General features: G+C 43.4%; 1 protein-coding gene across 1 annotated transcript in view; it reads left to right on the top strand.

The window, feature by feature from the left end:
• Nucleotides 1–4525: 4525 nt before the first annotated feature.
• The window catches only part of PDZD8 (PDZ domain containing 8), a 69746-nt gene continuing 52324 nt past the window's right edge, over nt 4526–21947 (top strand). The window contains exon 1 of the mRNA XM_063132707.1: nt 4526–5699. Within this exon, the coding sequence (XP_062988777.1) occupies nt 4819–5699 (881 nt within the window). The 5' untranslated portion in view covers nt 4526–4818. The remainder of the gene's footprint in view (nt 5700–21947) is intronic.

Genomic DNA, 21947 nt, shown 5'->3' with positions numbered 1-21947 from the left:
TTTGTTTGTTTATTTGGAAGACAAATAGGTGCGATAACCTACACATTTTTCCATTGCACATGGTGGCCGTGGCAGGATAATGTAGTTTTTCTCTTACTTCAAGATGACTGGGGGCATGTCTAGACCTGCTGATATCCCGGGGATCGCCCCGGGATCATCCCTGTGTGTCCACAGGACACACAGGGGATCCCGGGAGCAGGGAAGGATGATCCCTCCCTTTTCCCGGGATATTGGCATACCCGTTAATCCTGACTTTTCCCACAGTCTCGGCTGTCTGACCCGGTTTGTCCTGGCTCCTCGTGAGTAACCACAAGGATCTGGGACACTTCAGGAGCTCCATGCCCATCGGGGTGGGGTGGAGGGAACGGGATTTTTAAAAAACAACAACAACAAAAAACCCCACTTACTTTTGCAATCGACCGCTCATGCGCTCTTTTCTGATAAAAACAAAACAAACAAAATGGCGGGTGCAATGTCCTGTTCCTCCCGGGACATCTTACACCGCATGTAGACTGAGGGGGAGGATCGCGTGATCACCATATTGCGGTATTCTCCCCTTCCACCCCCCTCGTCTAGCCATGCCCTGATACAGCATCAAACCAGACCCAGCCCAGAAACGCAGAACTCTACTGAACAAAAATGAAAATGTGTGGGATGCACATTTTCCTCATGTATTATGATACAGTAAGTCAACATACATGTTGGAAAACTGAGGACTTGGAGCATCCCTAAATGTCTCTCAGTAAAATATACATTAGATCAATACTTTTAATAAGGATTAGAAGGACTAACTGTGCTGGATTTTTTTAATAAATTTTATATTTCTAGATTGATTTTAAAGGCTTCCTAATACATAGTTTTTAGAAATCATTTGGGGAAGTAAAAGTTGGGTAGCAATTTATGAACTCCTTGCCTTAATTTTTTTTATTCATCATTCTAAAAGAAAATTATTTCACAACTCAATGTTGTTCAATTTTTCTAGGGAAAAGGTCCTTGGGAAAATTCAAAATCCAACCTCCCTTTTTTCAGTCCCCCATCCCGGGCCTAGGAAAAGGAGGGAACCATCCTGGCCATATTTGGTTTGGAAAACTGCTTCAAGTGGAACAACAGTAGGCAGAGAACAAAGGTAAAACTGAACAGGTGGAGAGGGAGGGAGGACGTACCCGAATTTTTGGCTAGTAGGGAAGCAAACTCTGATGAATTACTTCCCTCCCTCTCCCTCAGATGACTTGCCCCCTCCACTGCTAGAAGCCAATTTCAGTTTCTATAACTCTGACACACTCAGTGATGTCACATGCAGAGTTGGGCAAAAGAGAATATTGGGAACAGGCTATATAAAGCATTTGGCAACACTAGAGTGAACTCGGAAATGTAGCTGCACATATGTACATATTATATTTCCTGTTGAATTAACTGGAATACTTCCAGGAGCATTTTACTGGTTGCAGAGTAGCTTTTCCTAAGCCCCCCTTTTATGAGGATGGCTGTGATGTTTTACTGTTTAAAGTTAAGTTGTAACGTATAAAGTATTAAGAATTATAGAGTTTAAAAGGTACGGTAGTACTTACAGTGTGTATGCTGCAGATTGGTAAGTATGAGTCCTGAAAGGGTTAATGAGTGCTGGATGAAGGTGAGTGTTGATTGGATGTTGGTGGGGAGTGCCTGGATTGGCTGTGTGAGGGGGAGGAGTCGGAAGATTGAGCTGAATAAAAGAGAACTGCTTCTGAGGTAGTGTGGAGAGAGAAAGTTAAGAAGGGTTTGCGTGTTTTGGGAGATCAGAGTATGGGAAGAGGATAGAGTAGAGTGGGTAGAGTAGGCAGGAGGACTACTGAAAGTTATATTGTGAAACGTTTAAGTGAATGAACCAAAGAAACCATTACGCTCTGTGCTTTTAACCATACGCTTGTCACTGAAGGAAACCAATATGCTTTGAACCTGAACAATCTTCTTGTTAAATAAATATCATTTATTTAATCCTGATGTGGACAGTGAAGTACCTGGGAAAGGGTACGGGTGAAATCTATGGTGGCAGCGGAAGGGAGAAGGTTTGGGTAAAGGTGTTGATCTGGGCTGCTGTGGGGCCTAAGCTGAAGCAGGCACGCCACAGAGAGAGACTTGGCATCTATAGCCCTAACTTGTGCACCTGAGCTGGGTCCTTTGGAGTCGCAAAAGTAGTGACGTGATCCAGGAGAATACCCAGTGGAGGGTAGATGTCTCTCCCATGGCAGCAGGTGGATTAAGAAGGGTCCTAGGGCCAAGGGGGACCATCACAATGGCATACTCTCACATTTTATGTATTAGAATTAAAGCATATATCTGTTAATAATTTAAATAGCAGTAAATTCAAGTTGTACATCTTCTATGTGATTCAGGCCCAGATAAACTATTAGGAAGACTATGCTACATTAGTTGTATTCAACTCTTTGTAACAGCATAATTACATTTACATAATTAGATTTACTCTGAGGTAAGTGTGTATAGAATTGCAGCTTTAGGGTGCTTCCAGTCGAAGGGCTCTTCACACTAGCATTCACAAGGCATTGTGCAACTCATCCATCTTTTTCCCTTTAACTAATGTTTTGCATTAAGGGAAAAAAATGGAAGACATTGTAAGAAAACACAAGAGGGTCATGAGAAGGCAGCATTGTCTGGACACCCCATTCCTCCGGGTAAATGTCCATGAATGCAGCAGGGTGCTGGTGCTATAAAAACCTTGTCTGGATGCACCCTCAGTTTTTAATTCTGCATTGTAATAATATAAGAAGAGGTCCTCTAGTCCAGTATTCTGTTCATACAGCAATCAGTTGCATGTGGGCAACCTACAAGTAGGACATGTTCCCCAGCAACTAGTAGCCATTGATAGCCTAATCCTCCATGAATTTGTCCAATCCCCTTTTAAAGTATTCCAAATTGGTGGCAATCACTACACTGAATCTCATAGTTGAACTGTGCACTTTGTGAACACGTATTTCATTTTATCTGTCCCTTAACCTCCCACCAATCAACTTTGGGATGATCTCAGGTTCTAGTATTATAAAAGAGAAAGAAAAATATCTCCTTAGCCATCCACATCATGCATAATTTTGAACACTTTATCATGTCTCCCATTACTTGTCTTTTTTCTAATCTTAACAGTCCCAGACATTATAACCTTTCCTCATAGGGCAGTTGCTCCAGCCCTTGTCATTTTAGTTGCCCTTTTCTGCACCTTTTCCAACTCTATAATATCCTTTTTTAGATGCAATGATCAGAACTGTACACAGTATTCTAAATGCGGTCACACCATAGATTTGTATAAGGGCAATACATTATTGGCAGTTTTATTTTCAGTTCCTTTTCTTATTATGCCTAACATAACATGGAATTTGGTGATTTCACAGCAGCTGCACACTGGGTTGACATTTTCTTTGAACTGTCCACAACCCCAAGATTTTTCTTGGCCACTCACCACAACCTCAGCTTGTGTAATTGGTCTGTAGACTGTATACACGTAATATTTTTTTTATTTGAATGTATGATGAAACACAAGTACCATATCCTTGAGGCTAAAGGCCTTGTTTTAAAAAAGTAAATGAAGGCATTCTCCCTCACTCACAAGATTTTGATTTGGCCTTCTTTCATTCTCACAGAGACCCTATTGACACTTAACAAGACTTTATACCATTTTGTGTTTTATTTTTGCATTTGTTTCTGAATGGAAACAAACAAACAAAGGATCACTTTGAATTGTCTGCTCTACATTGCTGGTGTTGATTAGATAGACCCAAATCATTGCAAATCATTTTGGGGTTCATCTACTTCCTGCTTGAATTGGGTATGTTCAGTGAAATGCGACTTGCATGCTGTAATATTTTTCCTAGAATCTGTGCCAGTTATTTTCTCCGCCAGTGTTTCCTAATTAGCCAACTAGCTAATCCGAACCAAAAGGGAGCAGTTTTCAATGAGGTCAGTGATGGGAGCATGTTGGTGAAGGATAACGGCGCTGGCTGCAATTATTCTGTTGGGGCAGCTGGGCTGCCAAGGAGCGGCAGCAAAGGTGGGGGCGATCCTGCTTCAGAACTTGTGTTATTATTCCCCCGCATCTTTCGCATCGTATGCTAATGAAGAAAATACCCCTCCCGCCCAAATGTGTCTAGAAACCGTGGAGAGACGGGACTCATCCTGCTGTTACCTTCCTGCAAAGCTTGACAACGCTTCGAAGGCCCTCAGGCAGACAAGCCGTGGCCTACCAGCAGAACACCTCTCAGGCAGTCCTGTACTGTGCGTATAATAGAAACGTAATGGGGAGAGCGAGAGAAACAAACACGCACGCGCACATTCCACAGTTTTTTTCACCTTATTTTTTTTCCTCCCTCCCTCCGCAGTATTATGAGGTCAGCACGCGGGACGTCGTGCCCCATGACGTAACCCCCCGGACCGCCCCAGTTCCTCCAATCTAGACATAAGGGAAAGAAGTAGCTGTTGGTCTCTCCTCTTTGGGAAAGGGGGGCAGCGGAAGGGAAAGGAGGAAGGAAGGGGAAGGAAGAAAGACCCGGATGCCGCTGTTGCCGCTGTATGAGGAAGGAGGCAGGAGTTGTGCGCGCCACGGCGGAGGCAGCTGGCTGTCTGGAAAGGCTTGAGGGGGCGACCAAGAGCTTCCCTTCCTGGCAGAGTGCGGTGGCCGTTTCCCTCAGGTCGCTGCCCGCAAGATGGAGGTGGCGGGGTTGGCTGTAGCGCTGGCGGCGCCGTCGGGTGCGGCGTGAGGTGGCGAGGGCCACAGGGCTTAGCCGGAGTCGTGGTGCGTTTGTCTGAGGCGGCGAGGGGCGCTGAGGCGAGGCGATGCTGTCGGTGTATGGAATACTGCTGTCGGCTCTGCTGGGCTCCTGCCTCACGCTGCTGTTTCAGGTCCTGCTCTTCTACCGGAGGAAGACCGAACCCCCCGAAGGGGCCACCCCGAATCCCAGCACCAGCGCCTTCGCCGCCAGGGTCACTCCCCACACCTGCCTCAAGGAGTACTTTGCGGGCTTCGTTGGGGCCGGGCAGGAGGCGGCGGCGGCGGCGGCTCCCAACCAGTCCCCCTCCAAAGCCGAGCCGAACTCCAAGAACTCCCTGCTGCCCCCGCCGCTCCAGGAGAACCCCTCCTCCTTTGTGGAATGTACTGAGGAGACCCTCTACTGGCTCAATGCTATCTGCCTCTTTCTCTTCAGGGAGCTCAAGGACACTTCACTTCTCAGGCATTGGGTCACGAAGAAGATCAAGGTGGAATTTGAGGAACTGCTGCAGACCAAGATGACGGGAAAGGTGCTGGAGGGGCTCAGCCTGCGGGATGTATCATTTGGTAACGTCGTGCCGCTTTTTAAAAACATCAAGATCCTGAGGCCGGTGACCTGTAGTGAGGAAGGCTGCCCTGAGGAGCTGGACTTTGAGGTTGACGTTGAGTACAGTGGTGGCTTCCACTTGGCCATTGATGCTGACCTTGTCTTCGGCAAGTCAGCATATCTCTTTGCCAAGATCTCTAGAGTGGTGGGTCGGCTGAGGCTGGTCTTCACTCGTTTACCCTTCACGCACTGGTCCTTCACCTTTGTTGATGAACCTGTGATTGACCTTGAAGTCAAGTCACAATTTGAAGGAAGGCCTTTGCCACAACTTACTTCCATCATTGTCAGTCAGTTCAAGAAAGTTATTAGGCGCAAGCATACTTTACCTCACTATAAAATCAGGTAAGGTGGAAAGAAAATACGCTTTAAGTCACATGCCAGTGGGGGAAGGGAAGGAAAACTTTCTGTTTACAAACTCCTAAGAAATACTGTAAGGATATTTGCAGCATTCACAAAAATGCTGTCAAAAAGTGTTGATAAAAGAGGAGGGTGAGTGGGTTGCATCCATGAATTTTTGGGTTGGTTTATTAGCCATTGATCTAGTAGTACAGCTTACCCATTCTGTTCCTCACGCTGGACTCTTGAAGAAAGCTGTAGCAGCACTGCTGCTTTTGGCAGCCTTCTGGAATTTTTGATCTTATGGAAAGCAAAATGTGAGAGTAGTCAAATACGTACCTTGCTTTTCAGGAAAGCTGATTTTAATCTCAGAAAAATGCTAGGTCACATTTCATAGTTAGATATATAAATGGGGAATCAAAACCAATATGTGTAGGAGTTCCAGAAGAGAAAGCGTTACTAATAGTGCAGTTGCAAATAATTCCAGTGAGAGAGAGAAATGGGAGTCATGTAAAAACAGCAATGTGTCTGCTCAGAAAGCTTAGTGATGTGATGAAAGACATATATAAGAAACAGAGGGATGGACAGATGACCAAGGGCAAGTACAAATGAGTAGACTTGTACTGGCAGTATTGGGGAAAGCTAAAGCTCAAATTGAGCTGAGGCTGGCAAGAGACATTAAGAGCAACAAAATGGGATTTTTCAGGTATGTTTGAAGAGGAAGAAGACTAGGGCTGCTTCTCAATAAGGATTGTGAAATGTTAGGATTGTGAAATGTTGATGAGTGAAAAAGTGATGGTAGAACTGCTCAACTTGTATTTTGCTCCAGGCTTTTCCTACAAGGGGAACTGTGTGCAATCTCACATAAGTAACACAACTGGTGAGGGGGTCAGAATTGTAGTTCAAGATTGATGAGGAGTCGATGAGAAAATAACTAGTTACCTTAAATGAGTTCCAGTCTTCAGGGCCAGACAAATTGCTGATGTACTCTCAGAATATCTATCATCTTTGAGAAATCTTGGAGAACAGGTGAGGTGTCATGTCTCTAGAGACAGGGAAGTGGCCCAATATTCAAAAAGGGGGGATGAGGAGGGAATCAGGGGAACTACAGACCAATCAGTCTAACTTTCATATCAGAGAATTTACTAGAACAGATCAAAGAGTTCAGCTTGTAAGTATCTTGATAACAATGCAGTGATTAATAGAAGCCAGAATGGATTTGTCAAGAATAAATCCTGAAGAGCTGTCACATAGAAGAAAGCAGAGACTTGTTTTCTGCTGCCTCAGAAGCCACGACTAAATCTACTCTCTCAACTGAAATCTACTTAAGCCCATTAGATTGAATATTAGAAGAAATGTATTAATGATTAGAGCAGTTTGACAATAGAAATAATGGGGGACAGGCTTTCCCCTACTGGAGGTATTTGAGCAGCAGCTGAGTTACCATCTGTTGGAGATACTAACTCTGGATTTGCTGGGAGGTTGACTCAAAGGCCTACAAGGCTCCTTCCAACTCTATGAACCTTTAATTCTGCAAGAGCATTGCAGAAAAGGAGAGCCCCCTACCCAGTTCTCTGTAGAGAAAACAACAAGTGTTCCTTCTTTTTCAAGAGGAGACAACAGCTCCTCATTGCTGATGCTCCATCCTGTGGAAGCCTAGTAAGAAAAATGACCCCCTTTGTACTCTCTCAACTGCAGAGCAATGAGGAAAGGAGGAACACTTCTGCCTCCATGTTGCCATTCAGTAGGTCTTCCTCAGTTTATGAATAACGCAAGAGTGGTATCTTTGTGCTGAGTATGTGGGGCAGAAACACTTGAGTGGAGTGGATTTATGGAATGGTGATTAAAGGTTGCAAGGGTGCAAAAAAAAATGGTAAACCTCAGGAACTTCCTAGAATTTTCAAGAGATGGTTATGATTTCCTTTTAAGTATGTTTGGTGCTTTACAAAGTAAATAAGAATTGCTGCCCATCTAGTGTCAGCTGCTCTTATTCCTGACTAATTTGTTTACTTTTGACATTTAAAACAACAAGGCTTTTTGTACATTTATACTATATTCGAAAAACAATAGCCTTGTGTTCTGGTAGTATGTAGTTTAGATCAGCTGCCTCTCACAACTGGCTTAGTATTCTAGGCATGCACTCCTGTACCCACTTACTTGGGGCTAAGTCCCATTGAACTCAGTAGGACATAATTCTATGTAGACATGTATAGGACTGCTGCCAATCACAAATACTTGTGGAGTTAATTGCTAACACAGGTGGAAATTCTACTTCACCCATAAGTTGTACTGAAAAGAGTTATTTCCCCCTCTCTGCTGCCCTCCCATCCTCTTTATTCTGAATATTAGTACTACAGGGTTTATCAGCATTATGTTATATCTTAATATTAGATCATGCATGTGTGCCTTTGAGTTTCAAAAACAAATATTTTTTTAAACACATGCCCTTTTCTCACAGGAGTATATGACAGCTAAACACAAAAGTAATAAATAAAAAATGTAATAGTTAAAACATCTAAATATTAAATATTAAAACAAAAACATCAGAAATTAACAGCAATCAAAATATTTAAAATATTCCCAAAACAGGGACAGATCAAAAAAGTAAGTTAAAATCTCATACTAAACGCTTTCCTAAAAAGGAAAGTTTTTACCAGCTACTAGAAGGTCATCACTGAGGAAGTGAGGCCTTCCTTCCTTGTAACTGAAGGTGCAACTACCAAAAAGGAATGCATATTGCAAACCCAAGTACTATTTTCAGAACTTTATACTAATAAAGTACTTGAATTTAGTATTAAGAAAGCAAGTATACTCATTTGGAGATGGTTCTCAGTATCAGATATTCACTAAGTTTGTACATTGTTTTAACTGTTTAGTAGTTTTACTGCTTTTAAATTATATATTGTTTTAACTTGGTTTATGGTTTAATTTGTTTTTAGCTGTGTATATTTGCTGTTTTATACTGTATGCTTTTATCTGTACGCCACCCTGAGATCTTATTAATATAGGGTGGGATATAAATGTTTTAAATAAATAAATATACATTCTGAATGCTACAGTAGCTACCATGCAAGGTACTGGGAGAGGCTGGATAGTTTTTCTCATAGTATGTAGTTCCTGAGTATAGAAGACTCAATTTCTAGCATCTATGTACCTAAAATTGTTTCTCTGTCACCTTTAACGTCCCGGAGCAGCACTAGATCCAAGAGCAACCCCAAGCTGTGTACCTGATCCTTTAGAAGCGAGTGCAACCCCATCTAGAGCACTTTGTACTCTAAATCCCAGTTTGGCCTTTCTACTGACCAACTGGACCTCCATTGTGTCTGAATTAAACCTTACATCTGCGATGTTAGGCCAGGTGTAGGGAGGCTGTGCCAAATTGACTCCAACTGAACAAGCATTTTGGGGGCTATGTGGCAACAGTGTTTGGAGCCACCCCCACTACTGGCATGTGCTCCCCTGAAATGCATGCCCAGACCCTATTCATATATACACCAAGCTGGCTTCACTTGTACTTTGACATAATGGGTTAAAGCACTAGAAATAGCTACTCCTGTTGAGCTGGCTTGGCTCACCCCTCACCTGACCTGATGGGAAGGGCAAGGGATGAGTGAAGATGTCTGAGCTGCTGCCTGAAGGTGACTGACCTGTGGCTCTCCTGCCCCCTTTCCATTACCCAAAGGGATGGGGCTTGGGGGATGGGCCTCACTGGAGGCATTTGACAGCCGAATGGGGAGGGCTGACATGGGTGGAGGTTCCACATCCTTGTTTTAGACTATTGCTCTTCTCCATGGTGCAGGTAGCATAGCTGTGGTGTTGCAGCAGGAAGGAAGGATTTGGTTGCTAGCCCTTCTTTTTAATATGCCTTTGTGTGTATGCAGCCTTGATTTAAAAAGTGAGTGATTTCAAATTCTCTGGGTGAAAATGAGAAAGTTATAATGCCATTATGTTGTTAGGGAGCCTGTTTACAAATTAATAAGATTGAAGAAAATCAGGGTATTAGTTACTCCACTTTAAAGAGGTACTTCAATGAAGACATTCAAGGGAAGAAGTAAAATTGATGGAATTATGTACAAAACCTCACATGAAATGCATGTTTCGCTTTAAGAAGTAACTAAAAAGTCAAAAGAGTTGAAAGTTCTGAAAAGAATGAATGTAGAGTATGAAAACTTAAAAAGTTACTTGCACATTTGCCAGCCCCTTCTGCATAGTATAAATGTAATTTGGGGGATGAGCAGTTAACAGTAGGAGGCTGTAGTGACAAGAGTGTGTGTTCTATGTTTAAAACTAATGTGAAAAGCTGATGAAAATCAGATATACCATGACTTCCTTTTAAGAAATCTGTTTTGATGGAAAGATTAGAATAGCCTGTAGCAACTTTCCTAAGGATTACTTAAGGGTGCAATCCTATGCTCATTTAGACAGAAAAAAGCCTGACAACTTCCAGCAGGCTGGCTGGGGCATGTTGGGAGTTGTAGGACTTTTTTCTTTCTAAATATGCATAGGATTGCACCCTAAGTCAAATTTGACCTAATCAAAGTCAGCAAGTTGCACACATGCTAATTGTAAGAAGTTTATTACTATAGAACAGTAAATAGTTATTGGATTGTTTATATAGATTTGCATTCTGTTTTCCAACAGCTAGTAAGTACTGACATTTAAGAAGCACACACTCTGAAACTGCCTTTGAGCATACTTTGTGTGGGTTTTCTTGACTGTAATTTTCTACAGACTGAATAAAATGTTAATTGATTTGCCTAAGGAAACACTAATTAGCACTTAAATGTGATTACCAGGAAAAATGGAAAAATAAACTTACCAAAAGAAGAATGTTCTTTGAATCGGGGCGATATGTTCTCTGGAGCAAACATCTATTGTATTGAAGGTGACATGCAAGGTTTTACTTTCTAAAACCTGTTTTGTGAATGTGCATGTTCAACAACATGCCATTCAAAGGGGGAAAACCTTTGTCTCCCATGCAGCTCTTTCTTGCGGAAGACGTATAAGTAGTGTTGGCTAAATACACATTTTAATAACGTTAGTTACGAGCCACTTTATTCTGTACCTGTGGTCTCCTATGTTTGGCACACTGTTATAAGAAGTTCCACAAAGGAATTACTGGATGAATATAATGGTGCTAGCTGTGGAAGGAAAAATTAACTTAGTAGAGTCCTGCTAGATTGGAATATGGTCGGTCTAATCCAACATCCTGTTTCTCGCAGAGGAAAAACAGTTGCCTCTGGGAAGTCCACAAGTAGGACATGAAGCACTCTCCTGTTGTTGATCCCCATCAACTGGCATATTATCTCCAATCTTGGCCATGAATGTGTCTAATTTCCTTTTCAAAATATCTAAACTAGTGGTATCCATCACACCCTGTGGCAGTGAGTTCCATAAATGTATTGTGTGTATAAATAACTTTCTTTTGTCTGTCCTGCATCTCCTGCCAATCAGTTTCCTGGAATTATATGATTTATAGAATTATGAAGGAGAAATAATATCTCCGTTTTCCACACCATCCATCAACTTCTAGCATGTTTTGCCTTTCTTGCCTTTTTTTTTGTAAAGTAAAAAAGCCCCAAACATTGCAGCCTTTCTCCATAGAGAAAGGCGCTCCAGCCCTATTTTTTTAAAAAAGTCATACATGAGTTACCTTTTAGTTGATAAGAACGCATATGGTGAGAAACAGTATTGTTGGCATCCAGATGCTAAATAGCACCTTTTAAGTGCATGCTTTTGCTTGCTGATCATGAATGCGGATTCCACCCTAGATGTGTAATCAAGACCTGTGTCGGTGAACAGTTGTGTCCACCTGGATTCTGCAGCACAAAGCAGGCTCAAAGAGTGGGATGGGTATCACTGTGGTCTACAGGAATTATATCTTTCTCTTCCTGTCCATTTGATTTCAGGTTTAGATTGCTGTATCTTACATTGGGTGAGCGGGGCAGGTTAGGAATTCTGTGGTTCACTACCCAGCAGTCTCCCTGCATGAACTAACAGAAGTGGTCCTGAATTTGGTGTTGAGATCTCCCAGGCTGTTGTCAGCCAGGAGGCTGATGGATCCAACTGGTTTCCAGATGGTTCTGAAGGATTTTTCAGATGACAAGACTGGTGCTTCTTTTGAAGACCTGGTCAACCTGTGGAAAATATGACCAGCATGGTTGACACAATCACTCCTGAGCATCTTCTCTTACTTAGCACTTTCTGGATGGCTTCATGGTATACTCCATAGCTTAAGGCAATGAAGCAAGCTGGGAGAATACTAGAACACAAGTGGAGACACCTGATGAAGGCAATCGACAACTAGTACATGATCCATATCAAGCCTACTTAGTGGCAGTGAAGGCAACGAAGGAGTGCTGTTTCACTGCCTCTGTTAGATCCTCCCTATACTGACTGGCGGACCTTTCCAGATAGTTTGGGGCCTATTATTTGTTGGCCAGAAGGAGATGGTTGAACCCTTGGTGGGCTGCTGTGATTTATTTGCTTGACATTTTCAGTATAAAATCACTTGCATCTTTTGGGACCTTGAATCCACTGTTTTAGCAAATCAATCTTATGGAGGTGTCCATAAGAGTGTCCATTATGGAGGTGTCCATAAGGTGTCCATTTTAGAGAAATGTCTCAGAAGTTAGCAGGACTGAATGACTTGACTAAGCAGTTTCTTCCCCAGGCTGCACCTACTCTCCCTTGCGAGGAAAAGCTCTAATTTCTGATCAGCAGCTGATCACCAATAGAGTTTTTCCCTGTCTGACTGAAGACCAGAGTCTGAAGAAGAAGCTGGCGGGCTGGATGGGGAATACCTGTGGGCCACATTCAGCCCGTGGGCTGAATGTTCCCTATCCCTGCCATAATTGTTTTGTGCTTAGAACAACTTCCGCTATTGACTTTTTACATTCCTTAGCAGATTTTGAAGTAATTACCCATGAGCTGTGGGAGACACAACAGGAAGATCTATCCATTGTTCATAAGAAAGAAATTCATTGAGTATGCTTGTTTGTTGGTAGGTGCTTATAGATCAGAGATGCACAACTTTTTGGTCCTGAGGGCTGTATCAGGTATCTGCTGGGCATTACACGTGTGTTCACATGCACATTCACATACAGTTTACACACTGCTTGTTCACTTAAATTTAACTCCTGCTCAAGAGCATATCAGAGGACTGGCACCTGCTTTGGTCAGATAAACACTCCTCCCAGAAACCTCAGTTCTCAAACAAGCCATCCTAGTTCCTAGCCTTTCTCCCTCCTCTAATCCACTTTCTGCTGAAAGATCCTGACATTCCACACTGTCTTATCTGGACCTTTTTCAGCAACAGCAAAGGGAGTTGGGAACACTGTAGGAACAGGCTCTATGGTTACTGCATTCAACTCCCATTCTTGAGCATCCTAGGAAGGAGGCAAGAGCCTTTGAGCGTTGCTTTCTAAAATGCTCTGGGGATATTCTAGGAATGACGTTTCTAGGGCAAGAACCATGAAGAAAGTTCCTAAAGTGTTTTTCCTGTTCTGGGTGAATAGGGCACCAGGCAGGGTTGGGTGTGTGTGTGCACATTTTGCATCTCCGTTATAGATGTTGATGATTAGTGACATGCCCTTGAGACTTTGCCTGTGGAATTCCATGGAATTCCATGTCTCTTTAGTGCATCTCTGAATTCCCTTGGAAAAATCTTGGAGAGATCTGGGATGAGATGCCACTTATATTGCTGATTTTAAAAAAAACACAAAAAAAACTTATTTAAGGAAAAACAACAACCAACTATTCTGGAAAAACTTTCAACAGGATAGATAAATAAATAAATAAAACTTAATTTGAAGTCCACTTTTACAACCTCAGTAATTGCATGCTAGCTAAATAGCAAGAATGCAAGCTGAAAGGACATTTCCTGAAACTAAAATAAAATCCTAGTATGTAATTTTTCTTCATCGTTTATTTCCTTTGTAATGTAACAAAGCTATAAAATTGGTTGTCTAGCACCCAAACCTTAAACATACAGATGTTGATGTAGTTTGTTAAAACATTTAGGTATGCCTGGTGTTTATTTTGCTTTTTGGGTTCAGGTCAGTATGGGAAATTTTGCAACCTCTGTCTCTTCAACTGTGTGGTCTAGAGCTCTTAAATAGTCACTCTAGTTTCTGTCACTTTTTTCTAAGTCCTACCTCTATAAGTCCTTCACACCTCCTACCAGCAATTGCCATCTTGCAATTTAGGAATTGGTTTCTGCTTTTAGCTTACCTTTTACACCTGGTTCTATGAAAAATTATTTCTATATCAGTAATATGAGAAATTTGACAGCTGCTGTATTTTCTAATTCAAGGTCTTGTGAGTTCATCCATTAGATACCTAATCTGCTTAGCACAGATAAATCAGTGAGGGAGTTCTGTATATATTAAGGACATTAAGTCTGTTACATAAAATGGGAAAACTTTACCTTTTGTTGCATTTGAGTAATATGATTTTAACTTGCATGAATGTTATTTCAAACTGAAATTGGCAAGTTTTGCAGTGGCTCTATTAGTTTAAGCTTATAGTGGCCGATGCTTAAAGTTTGGTTGTCAGTGTGATTGTTTACCTAGTATGGCATATCAGTTTTATCTGACAGTTATCTGCTTACAGTATCTTTAAGGAATAAGGTGAATCCTCATTGCAGTTACATACATGCTATTTCCTCAGATCTTTCTAACTCAGGATTAATACACTCTTAACTTGCCTCTGTTGAATACCTCACCATATTTATAAGAGATAATGTAGATACACACACACACACACACACACACACCACAGCAGGAATCAGAATCAACAAAATTACTTTGGAGTCATATATCTTATTTATTAAATAAATATTATTGGGGGGGTGAGCAATGTTGGATATATCAGCTAGAGATTGCTACAGAGATGTTATAGTAGGTCATGTGTCACTTAAACTAGAAGCTAACTAATGTTGTGCTTAAAAGTTATTTATATATCAAGTAAACTAGCTAATTGGAGAAGACCCTTTCTGGAATCAGTATGTTAATCTTCTACCTTACTGCATTCTGAAAGTTGCCAGTATATTGCACAGAAAGCATAAGCCACAAATACAGTTTATGTTCTTTGCTTTTGAGACAGTTCTTTATGAAGCTATATTACAGGGAACACAGTCGTGTTCCCTGTAGTTAAGGACTGTCAGTAAAACGAGCATTCTGCCATGTTAAATGGAGTTACTGGGGGTGGGTCAACCTAGCAGCCTAAAATGAAAAATATTTCAACAATCTTTCTGAAACGCAGTACTGCCAGAAAGAAATGCTGGCTTTACATACCCTGCGCGTTTCAGGAAGATTGGTGAACTATTGAGGGCTGGATGGGAGTTTAAAGCAGAAAAAGGGGGGGAAGCATGTCTGTTTCAAAGTGATCAGACTTACTTCCGGGTTGGCGACCATTTTTTGTGCACTTATAGCGCCAAATTGGAAGCCTCCCCATGCAATCCATTAGTAGGATTGCATTGCCCTATACTCCCCATTGATGGAATGGCCTTTCTTTTTTCAAAAGACCATTCCATCAATTTTTTATTAATTTTTTAAAATCCCCATGTTTTCCTTTGGGGAATCTGATAAGCTAACGCATGTGCGTCAGCGTCAGATTCCCCAGAGGGAGGGGGGAGAAGCAGGGAGAGCGCGGCCTGTGCTCATCCCCGACGGATAAGGTAAGTTGGGGGGGCCTTGCCTGGAGCCGCCGCTGCAGTTCGTGCGGCGGCGGGCCCAGGCGTGGTGGCGGGGACCGGGGGGGTGACTTACCTGGTCCGTTGGCGGCAGGCCCGGGTTTCAATTGAGCCCCCGGCTCCACCCAGAAGCAAGGCCGCAATTGCAGTTTTGGCAGCGGTAGGCCCAGGCGCGATGAGACGGGGCGTGAGCGCGCGGGGGGGGCACGAGCAGGGGGTTGCCTGGCCCCGCCGCCGTAGTTTTGGCGGTGACGGCGGTAGGCCTAGGCGGGGCGAGATGGGACATTGGGGGTTGGGGGGGTCTTGCCTGGCCCCGCTGCTGTCGCCGCAATTTTTGGTGGTGGTCCCAGGCCGGGGGGGGGGGGGGGAGAGGAGCAACTTACCTCCTCCGTTGGCAGGCTGGGTGGAAATGGAGCCCCCATCTTTGGCTTAGCTTCTGGTGAAGCCAGGGGCTCGATTTCCACCCGGCCTGCCAACGGAGGAGGAGGTAAGTGTCGTAGGTGGGGGTTGGGCTTCCCTGGCCCCGCCGCTGCCGCCGTAGTTCCTGTAGCGGCGGTAGGCCGGGGCAGGCTGGGACGGGCTGGTGGGGGGTGGGTGGGGATTCCCTGGCCCCTGTTGCTGCCGCCGTACTTCGCTGCCACCAGGGGGTGGGGGGCGGGGGCGAGCAAGCAGGGGGGCCAGGCTGGGGGGTGGGTGGGAGGATGGAGTTACCTCCTCCTCCGACGGCCGGCCCAGGATTAAATGGAACCCCCGGTTTCACCGGAAGCTGGGCTAAAAAAATTGGCCCAGCTTCCTGTGGAGCCAGGGGATCAATTTAAACCCGGACCTGCTATCGACGGAGCAGGTAAGTGACGTGGGGTTTGGGTTGGGGAACGTGGGCGGCCACAGCGAGAGCGAGGAGGAGGAGGTGGCGGTGGTGGTGGCCGAGGCAGCGCCGGGAGGAGCAGGAGCCGCTGTGTCCTCGGGCGAGGCCTCCATGGCCGCAGCCTCCCTGGCCCTCTCAGCGCCGCCGCTGCTGCTCTCGGACCCGTCGCTGCTGCCGGCCGCGGTGCTGCTGGGCCAGGCCAGGCTGCGCGAGGAGGAGGTGGCCCGGCTGTGCGAGGCGCCCTCGGCCAAGCTGCTGCTCTCGTCCCACCATGCCGCCCTGCTGCGAGGTACTCCAGAGCCGTGCCGGGGCCGCCTCAACCGGAGCCACTGGAGCCGGAGCCACAGTCGGAGCCGGGGCCACTGCCATCCCCCCCAGGACCTGCAGCCGCCGCCTTAGGGTTCCCCGCGGGCACAGCCTACTCCCCTGGAGAGAACCTGGCCCATGTGGGTTTTCTCTGGAGTAAGCCTCAACACACACACACGCCCTGGGTAAAGCCCAATGCACTCTGCCCATGTTCACAGAATCATAGAATAGCAGAGTTGGAAAGGGCCTACAAGGCCATCCAGTCCAACCCCCTTCTCAATGTAGGAATCCACCTGCTTCAGAAGAGCTTTGCCCTTTGGTCCTTTCATACCCATCTATAATTATTCCCAAAGCAAACAGAGGCAGGGTTGGGAAAACTTCCGCCCTCCAGATATTGTTGGGTGTTTGACTCCCATCAGCCACAGGCAATAGTTGGGCATTTTATTTATTTATTTATTGCACTTATATACCGCTCCCATAGCCAGGGCTCTCTGGGCGGTTTACAGAAATTCTAAAATTAAGATAAAAACGAGTATACAAAATTTAAAATTCTAAAACACAGAACATACACACATAAAGCATTAAAAACCGTTAAATATGATAGGGCATGATAGGGTCCGTAATCCATCGCGATAGGTGAGGCCAAAGGTTCCCCACACCTTCAGTGCAGAGAAACTTTAGCCATGTTCAGAGCATCAGTCTGGAAGAAAGCCACAACCATGGGCTCATCGACACCAAGCAGATATTTAGGGTGACCATATGCAAAGGAGGACAGGGCTCCTGTATCTTTAACAGTTGTATTGAAAAGGACATTTCAGCAGGTGTCATTTGTATGCATGCAGCACCTGGTGAAATTCTCTCTTCATCACAACAGTGAAAGCTGCAGGAGCCCTGCCCTCTTTTAAATGTGGTCACTCTAGTATAGCAACACCTTTGGAGGGCACTAGGTTGGGGAAGGGCTGCTCTAAACAAAAAAAGAAGTAGGTGGCTCTAAGTTGTTCATCATCAGTTTTCCACAACCCCACAGTCACCTCTGCATATCCTATTCTCCATCCTGTCTTCATGGTTTATCTGCTTTGTGAGAATGAGAATTTCACTGGTACTTTCTGCCTCCTTAGGGAGGATGTGGTGTTAAGGCTGGTGAGCCTTAACTCCCTATTTCCCCGCTTTTTGGTGCTTGGTGGAAAAGTGTACGTCCTTAACGTTGTTTTATAAACCGTACGTTTTTTGTTTATTGAATTTAACATAATCTACACTGTAATGTTTTGTTTGGTGCTCATGCCTCATAAATTAGTTTGCTGAGCTGCTGTGATGGAATGGAACATTCCAATTGCTCAGGGAAGCAAGGTCTCTAACAAAAGGTCCATTGCCCAGGTTATGAAAAAACAGTCAACATGTTAGTTGTCTGTCTCAGCTTAAAATCTCTTACATACCTTATTGAAAAAAAGTGTATGGTGTAATCTAAGGACCGGAAGCCTTACTACAAAAAGGCCCCAGAGGGTAGGGAACCTAAGGGGTAGAAGCTCACAGGCAAGATAGCTGAAAGAAAGCAGGAACCTGAGGGATAGGCATATGGCAGATACAAGAGATTTGAGGAAAAGGCTGGTGGGGTGTGAGCTAGGGAACCAAAGGGTCATAGGGCTGCCAGATGTTGGACCTGAGAGAACTGCTATGCCTTTAAGAATTGCATAGAAGGGGGATTCTGACAACTGGTGTTTCCACTGTTACATTTGATAGGATAATCATAAGCGGTTGGTGAGGACAAAGCTGCAGTAAGGTGTAGTACTGATTTTCATATTGTTTTGAACAAAGTGCCAATTCTTTGGCAAAAATTAGTTAATCTAATTGTAAAGCAGATGACAGATTCTGAAATATTAGATTTAGACTGAAAATTAAGTCAACATTATCTCTCTCCAAGACAATATTGAGGGAGTCTTGCCCTTAGATATCTTAGAATGCAACAAATCCGCTTCTTGAAAATAGACAAAATTTTGTTAGGATGCTCAACTCCTATTTTGTATTTTCTATATTTGTATTTTGTATTTTCTACAGCCCTTGTCACAGCTACAGAGAAGTTGTAGATGCTGTGGTAAGTTATATCCCCAGCACCGTGGATTGGATCTGGAGGCTGCTTGAGCTGAAGGCCACTTACACAATGAATCTTTCCATTTCCTTGCTAGTGTAAAGTGACTTTGTCTGATGTTTGGCAATTAACCCTCCCTCTGCAGCCCCACTGTTCAAAAGGATTCCCTGATCCTCCAGAGAGGCTTTTCTAGAGACATGGGAGGTGATGAAGAAGAGCTATTGTGTGACTTAACTAGTTGGTACTTACTTTAAAGTATGCATGGAATTTGCAACTTTAGTTGAGATCATATTGGCATCACTTAATTTCTGTTTTCCATGGTACCTTCTTAAAATGTCAACAAAATAAGAGGTTCTCAAAGATGTTGTTTATTTAGAATCTGGGGTGAGATATTAGCTTATGTTGTTGAGTCTGTGTGTCGAAAAAAGGTGTGTGCTAAAAAAAGGAGCAACAGGGAAATTTGTAGTAGTTTAACAAACTTGTAAAAGTAAAAACAGCAAGTATATTTAAGAAGTTATGCATGTTCATATAATGATTGTATTGGCACTCATAACTGGAAATTTAACTGGCCACACAATGCAAATTACATTATGGCAGCAGTTCTATGTACATTTAATTTGGAAGTAAGACTGCGCTTTTATACCCACTTACAGTGGTAGCCAAAATTGTGGACACTTTTTGAAATTTTCATGTTTTGCAACTTTTCATGCTTATAGAAAATGTTCTGTTTCACTAAATTCAAGTGTTCATATATCAATTGAAAGACCTGATTCGCATAATACAACAATCCTGATTCCTTTCCTGTGTGTCCAATCAACTTTTTTCTTTGGTGCCATTTCTCTATTTATGATGTACGTACGAACACTTTTAATTTGAGAATTTTTTCAAATATTCACACAATCTCCAATTGCACTGCAGTTACAGAACAAACAGCAAAACTGAATTTCCCCAACTTGAAACATGATGTATCGCAGCTACTGCCATGTGATTGGTCCCCAGAACAAGGACTGTGATTGGCCAGTAGGGTTTGCAATTCCAATCCGCTTCTTCACTCAATCACACCTGTGTTTAGTTTTAGATTAAAGTAAGCATAACTTTTTTTTGTACTGCAGATATTTGCATTCTTTTTTTGTATTGAATTCAGCATTAAATTCTCTTTCAATTGATATATAAACATTTGAATTTCGTGAAACAGAACATTTTCTATAAGCATGCAAAGTTGAACATGAAACATGAAAATTTCAGAGTGTCCACAGTTTTGGCCACCACTGTACATAGGAGTAAGCCTCATTGTTTTAAGATTTACTATTTTAATTTCTGCAGTATCTGATTATGGTTTTAGTTTTTGCATCCATATCACATTTTCTGGTGTTTTGTTATGTCTATTGGTTTTATAATGCATTGCTGTGTTTGCGATTTTACAATGTCTAGAAAAATATATTTTTGGAGGCATTAAATAAAGGAACTTTGAGCAAATTTCTAAGGTTGGTGGTTCCTGAGTCCGGGAATTGGGTAAGCGACCTGTTCCGGAAGGGGTTGCACTCCCTCTGAAGGAGCAGGTGTGTAGTTTGGGAGTACTCCTAGATCCATGCTTGTCACTGGAGGCCCAGGTGGACTCCGTGGCCCGGAGTAATTGGGGTAAGCTTTGGCTGATCCACCAACTACAGCCTTTCCTGGATAGGGATAACCTAGCCATAGTAATACATGCACTGGTAATTTCCTGATTAGACTACTGCAATGCACTCTACCTGGGGCTGCCCTTGAAGATGACTTGGAAGTTGCACTAGTGCAAAATGCAGCAGCTAGATTGCTAACTGGAACATCTCATAGAGACCATATAACACCGATCTTAAAGGAATTGCACTGGCTGCCAATACATTTCCGGTCGGAATTCAAGGTGTTGGTAATGACTTTGAAAACCCTAAACAGCTTGGGACCTCAATACTTGAAGTAACGCCTCTCCCTATATTTGCCTGCCTGAGATCTCTTGGAGGAGCCCTTCTCCATGCCCCACCAATGCAAGATATACACTATGGTGGGGTATGGGAGAGGGCTTTCTCTGTTGTGGCACCCCGGCTGTGGAATGCCCTCCCGCTGGAGGCCCGACTGGTGCTGGCACTGGCTTCATTTTGGTGCCAGGTTAAGACGTAGCTTTTTAACAGAGTCTTTGATGGCTAAATCCACCAGCCTGCACATTGACTTGTTTTAATTGGATTTTACTGTTTTAAAATTTCATATTGGTTTTAACATATTAATGGTTTAATTTGTTTTAGAATTGTATATTCTATTTTATATGTATGATTTTATGCCACCCTAAGATCTTTATGATATAGGGCAGGATATAAATGTTTTAATAAATAAATAAGGTTTGTGTTGCAAGTTCCATTGAATTCAGTCAGACTTGCTTCTGAATAAACATGCAGGGGGTCAGGCTGCATCTATCTTCCTGTTGTAGTAGCCAAGAGTAAATAGTAGTTGAGGCAGTGTAGTATAACTATTAGTATTGAATTGGGACAGGTGGAGTGACCAAATGACAGGAAAAACTAAGATTTGTCAGGATTTTTGCTTACAAATCCAGGAAGTGTGTGTGTGGTGAAATTTGGAGGAAAATTTGGATTTCTTCCTCCCTCCCCACCCAAACGGCCTATAAAGTTATGGTCATGGCAGCTCTCAATTTTTCCTATAACTATGGCCACAAACTGCATTCGCGTTAAAAAGGAATGGCCCTTTATGGCTGCTGTATTTTTCAGCCATAGATATAGGAAAAATAGAGGTGCTATGACCTTATCTTCAAAGGCCTGGTAACAGGGCTGCCGCTGCTTGTGCATGCACGCACACACACACACTCACTTCCCCCTACCTCATTGTTAAGGCTTTCAGTAAGAGCAGGGAGTGAGTGAGTGAGTGGATGCTGCTTGGGCGGTTGGGAGGGGGGGGGGAGGCTGGTGCCCAATGCATTTAGAGACTCGGCTGGCCTGACTGACTTGGATTTAGCAAAAAGAGAAGGAAGGGAGTTCGAGGAGCAAGGAAAATGGTAGGATAGAGTCCTGGGCCAAGGGAGGCGGATGGTGGAGAGAGAAATAAAGCACATGTTGGGATTTTGGGGGCTGTAACCAAAGTTCAGTCAAGATTTTAGGCTCTGTAATTTCTAAAATAAGTAGTTAAAACTTTGTTTGGCTCATTGAGGAAGATAGTTTGGTTTCGTTGCCTAAGCACTGGCTTTAGAACAGTGGTTCTCAACCTTCCTAATGCCGCGACCCTTTAATACAGTTCCTCATGTTGTGGTGACCCCCAACCATAAAATTA

This window comes from Elgaria multicarinata, chromosome 8 (genome assembly GCF_023053635.1).
Source record: "Elgaria multicarinata webbii isolate HBS135686 ecotype San Diego chromosome 8, rElgMul1.1.pri, whole genome shotgun sequence".
Taxonomy (NCBI): Eukaryota; Metazoa; Chordata; class Lepidosauria; order Squamata; family Anguidae; genus Elgaria; species Elgaria multicarinata.
The sequence above is the reverse complement of the archived record's forward strand: the minus strand, read 5'-3'. Positions and strand labels throughout refer to the sequence as shown.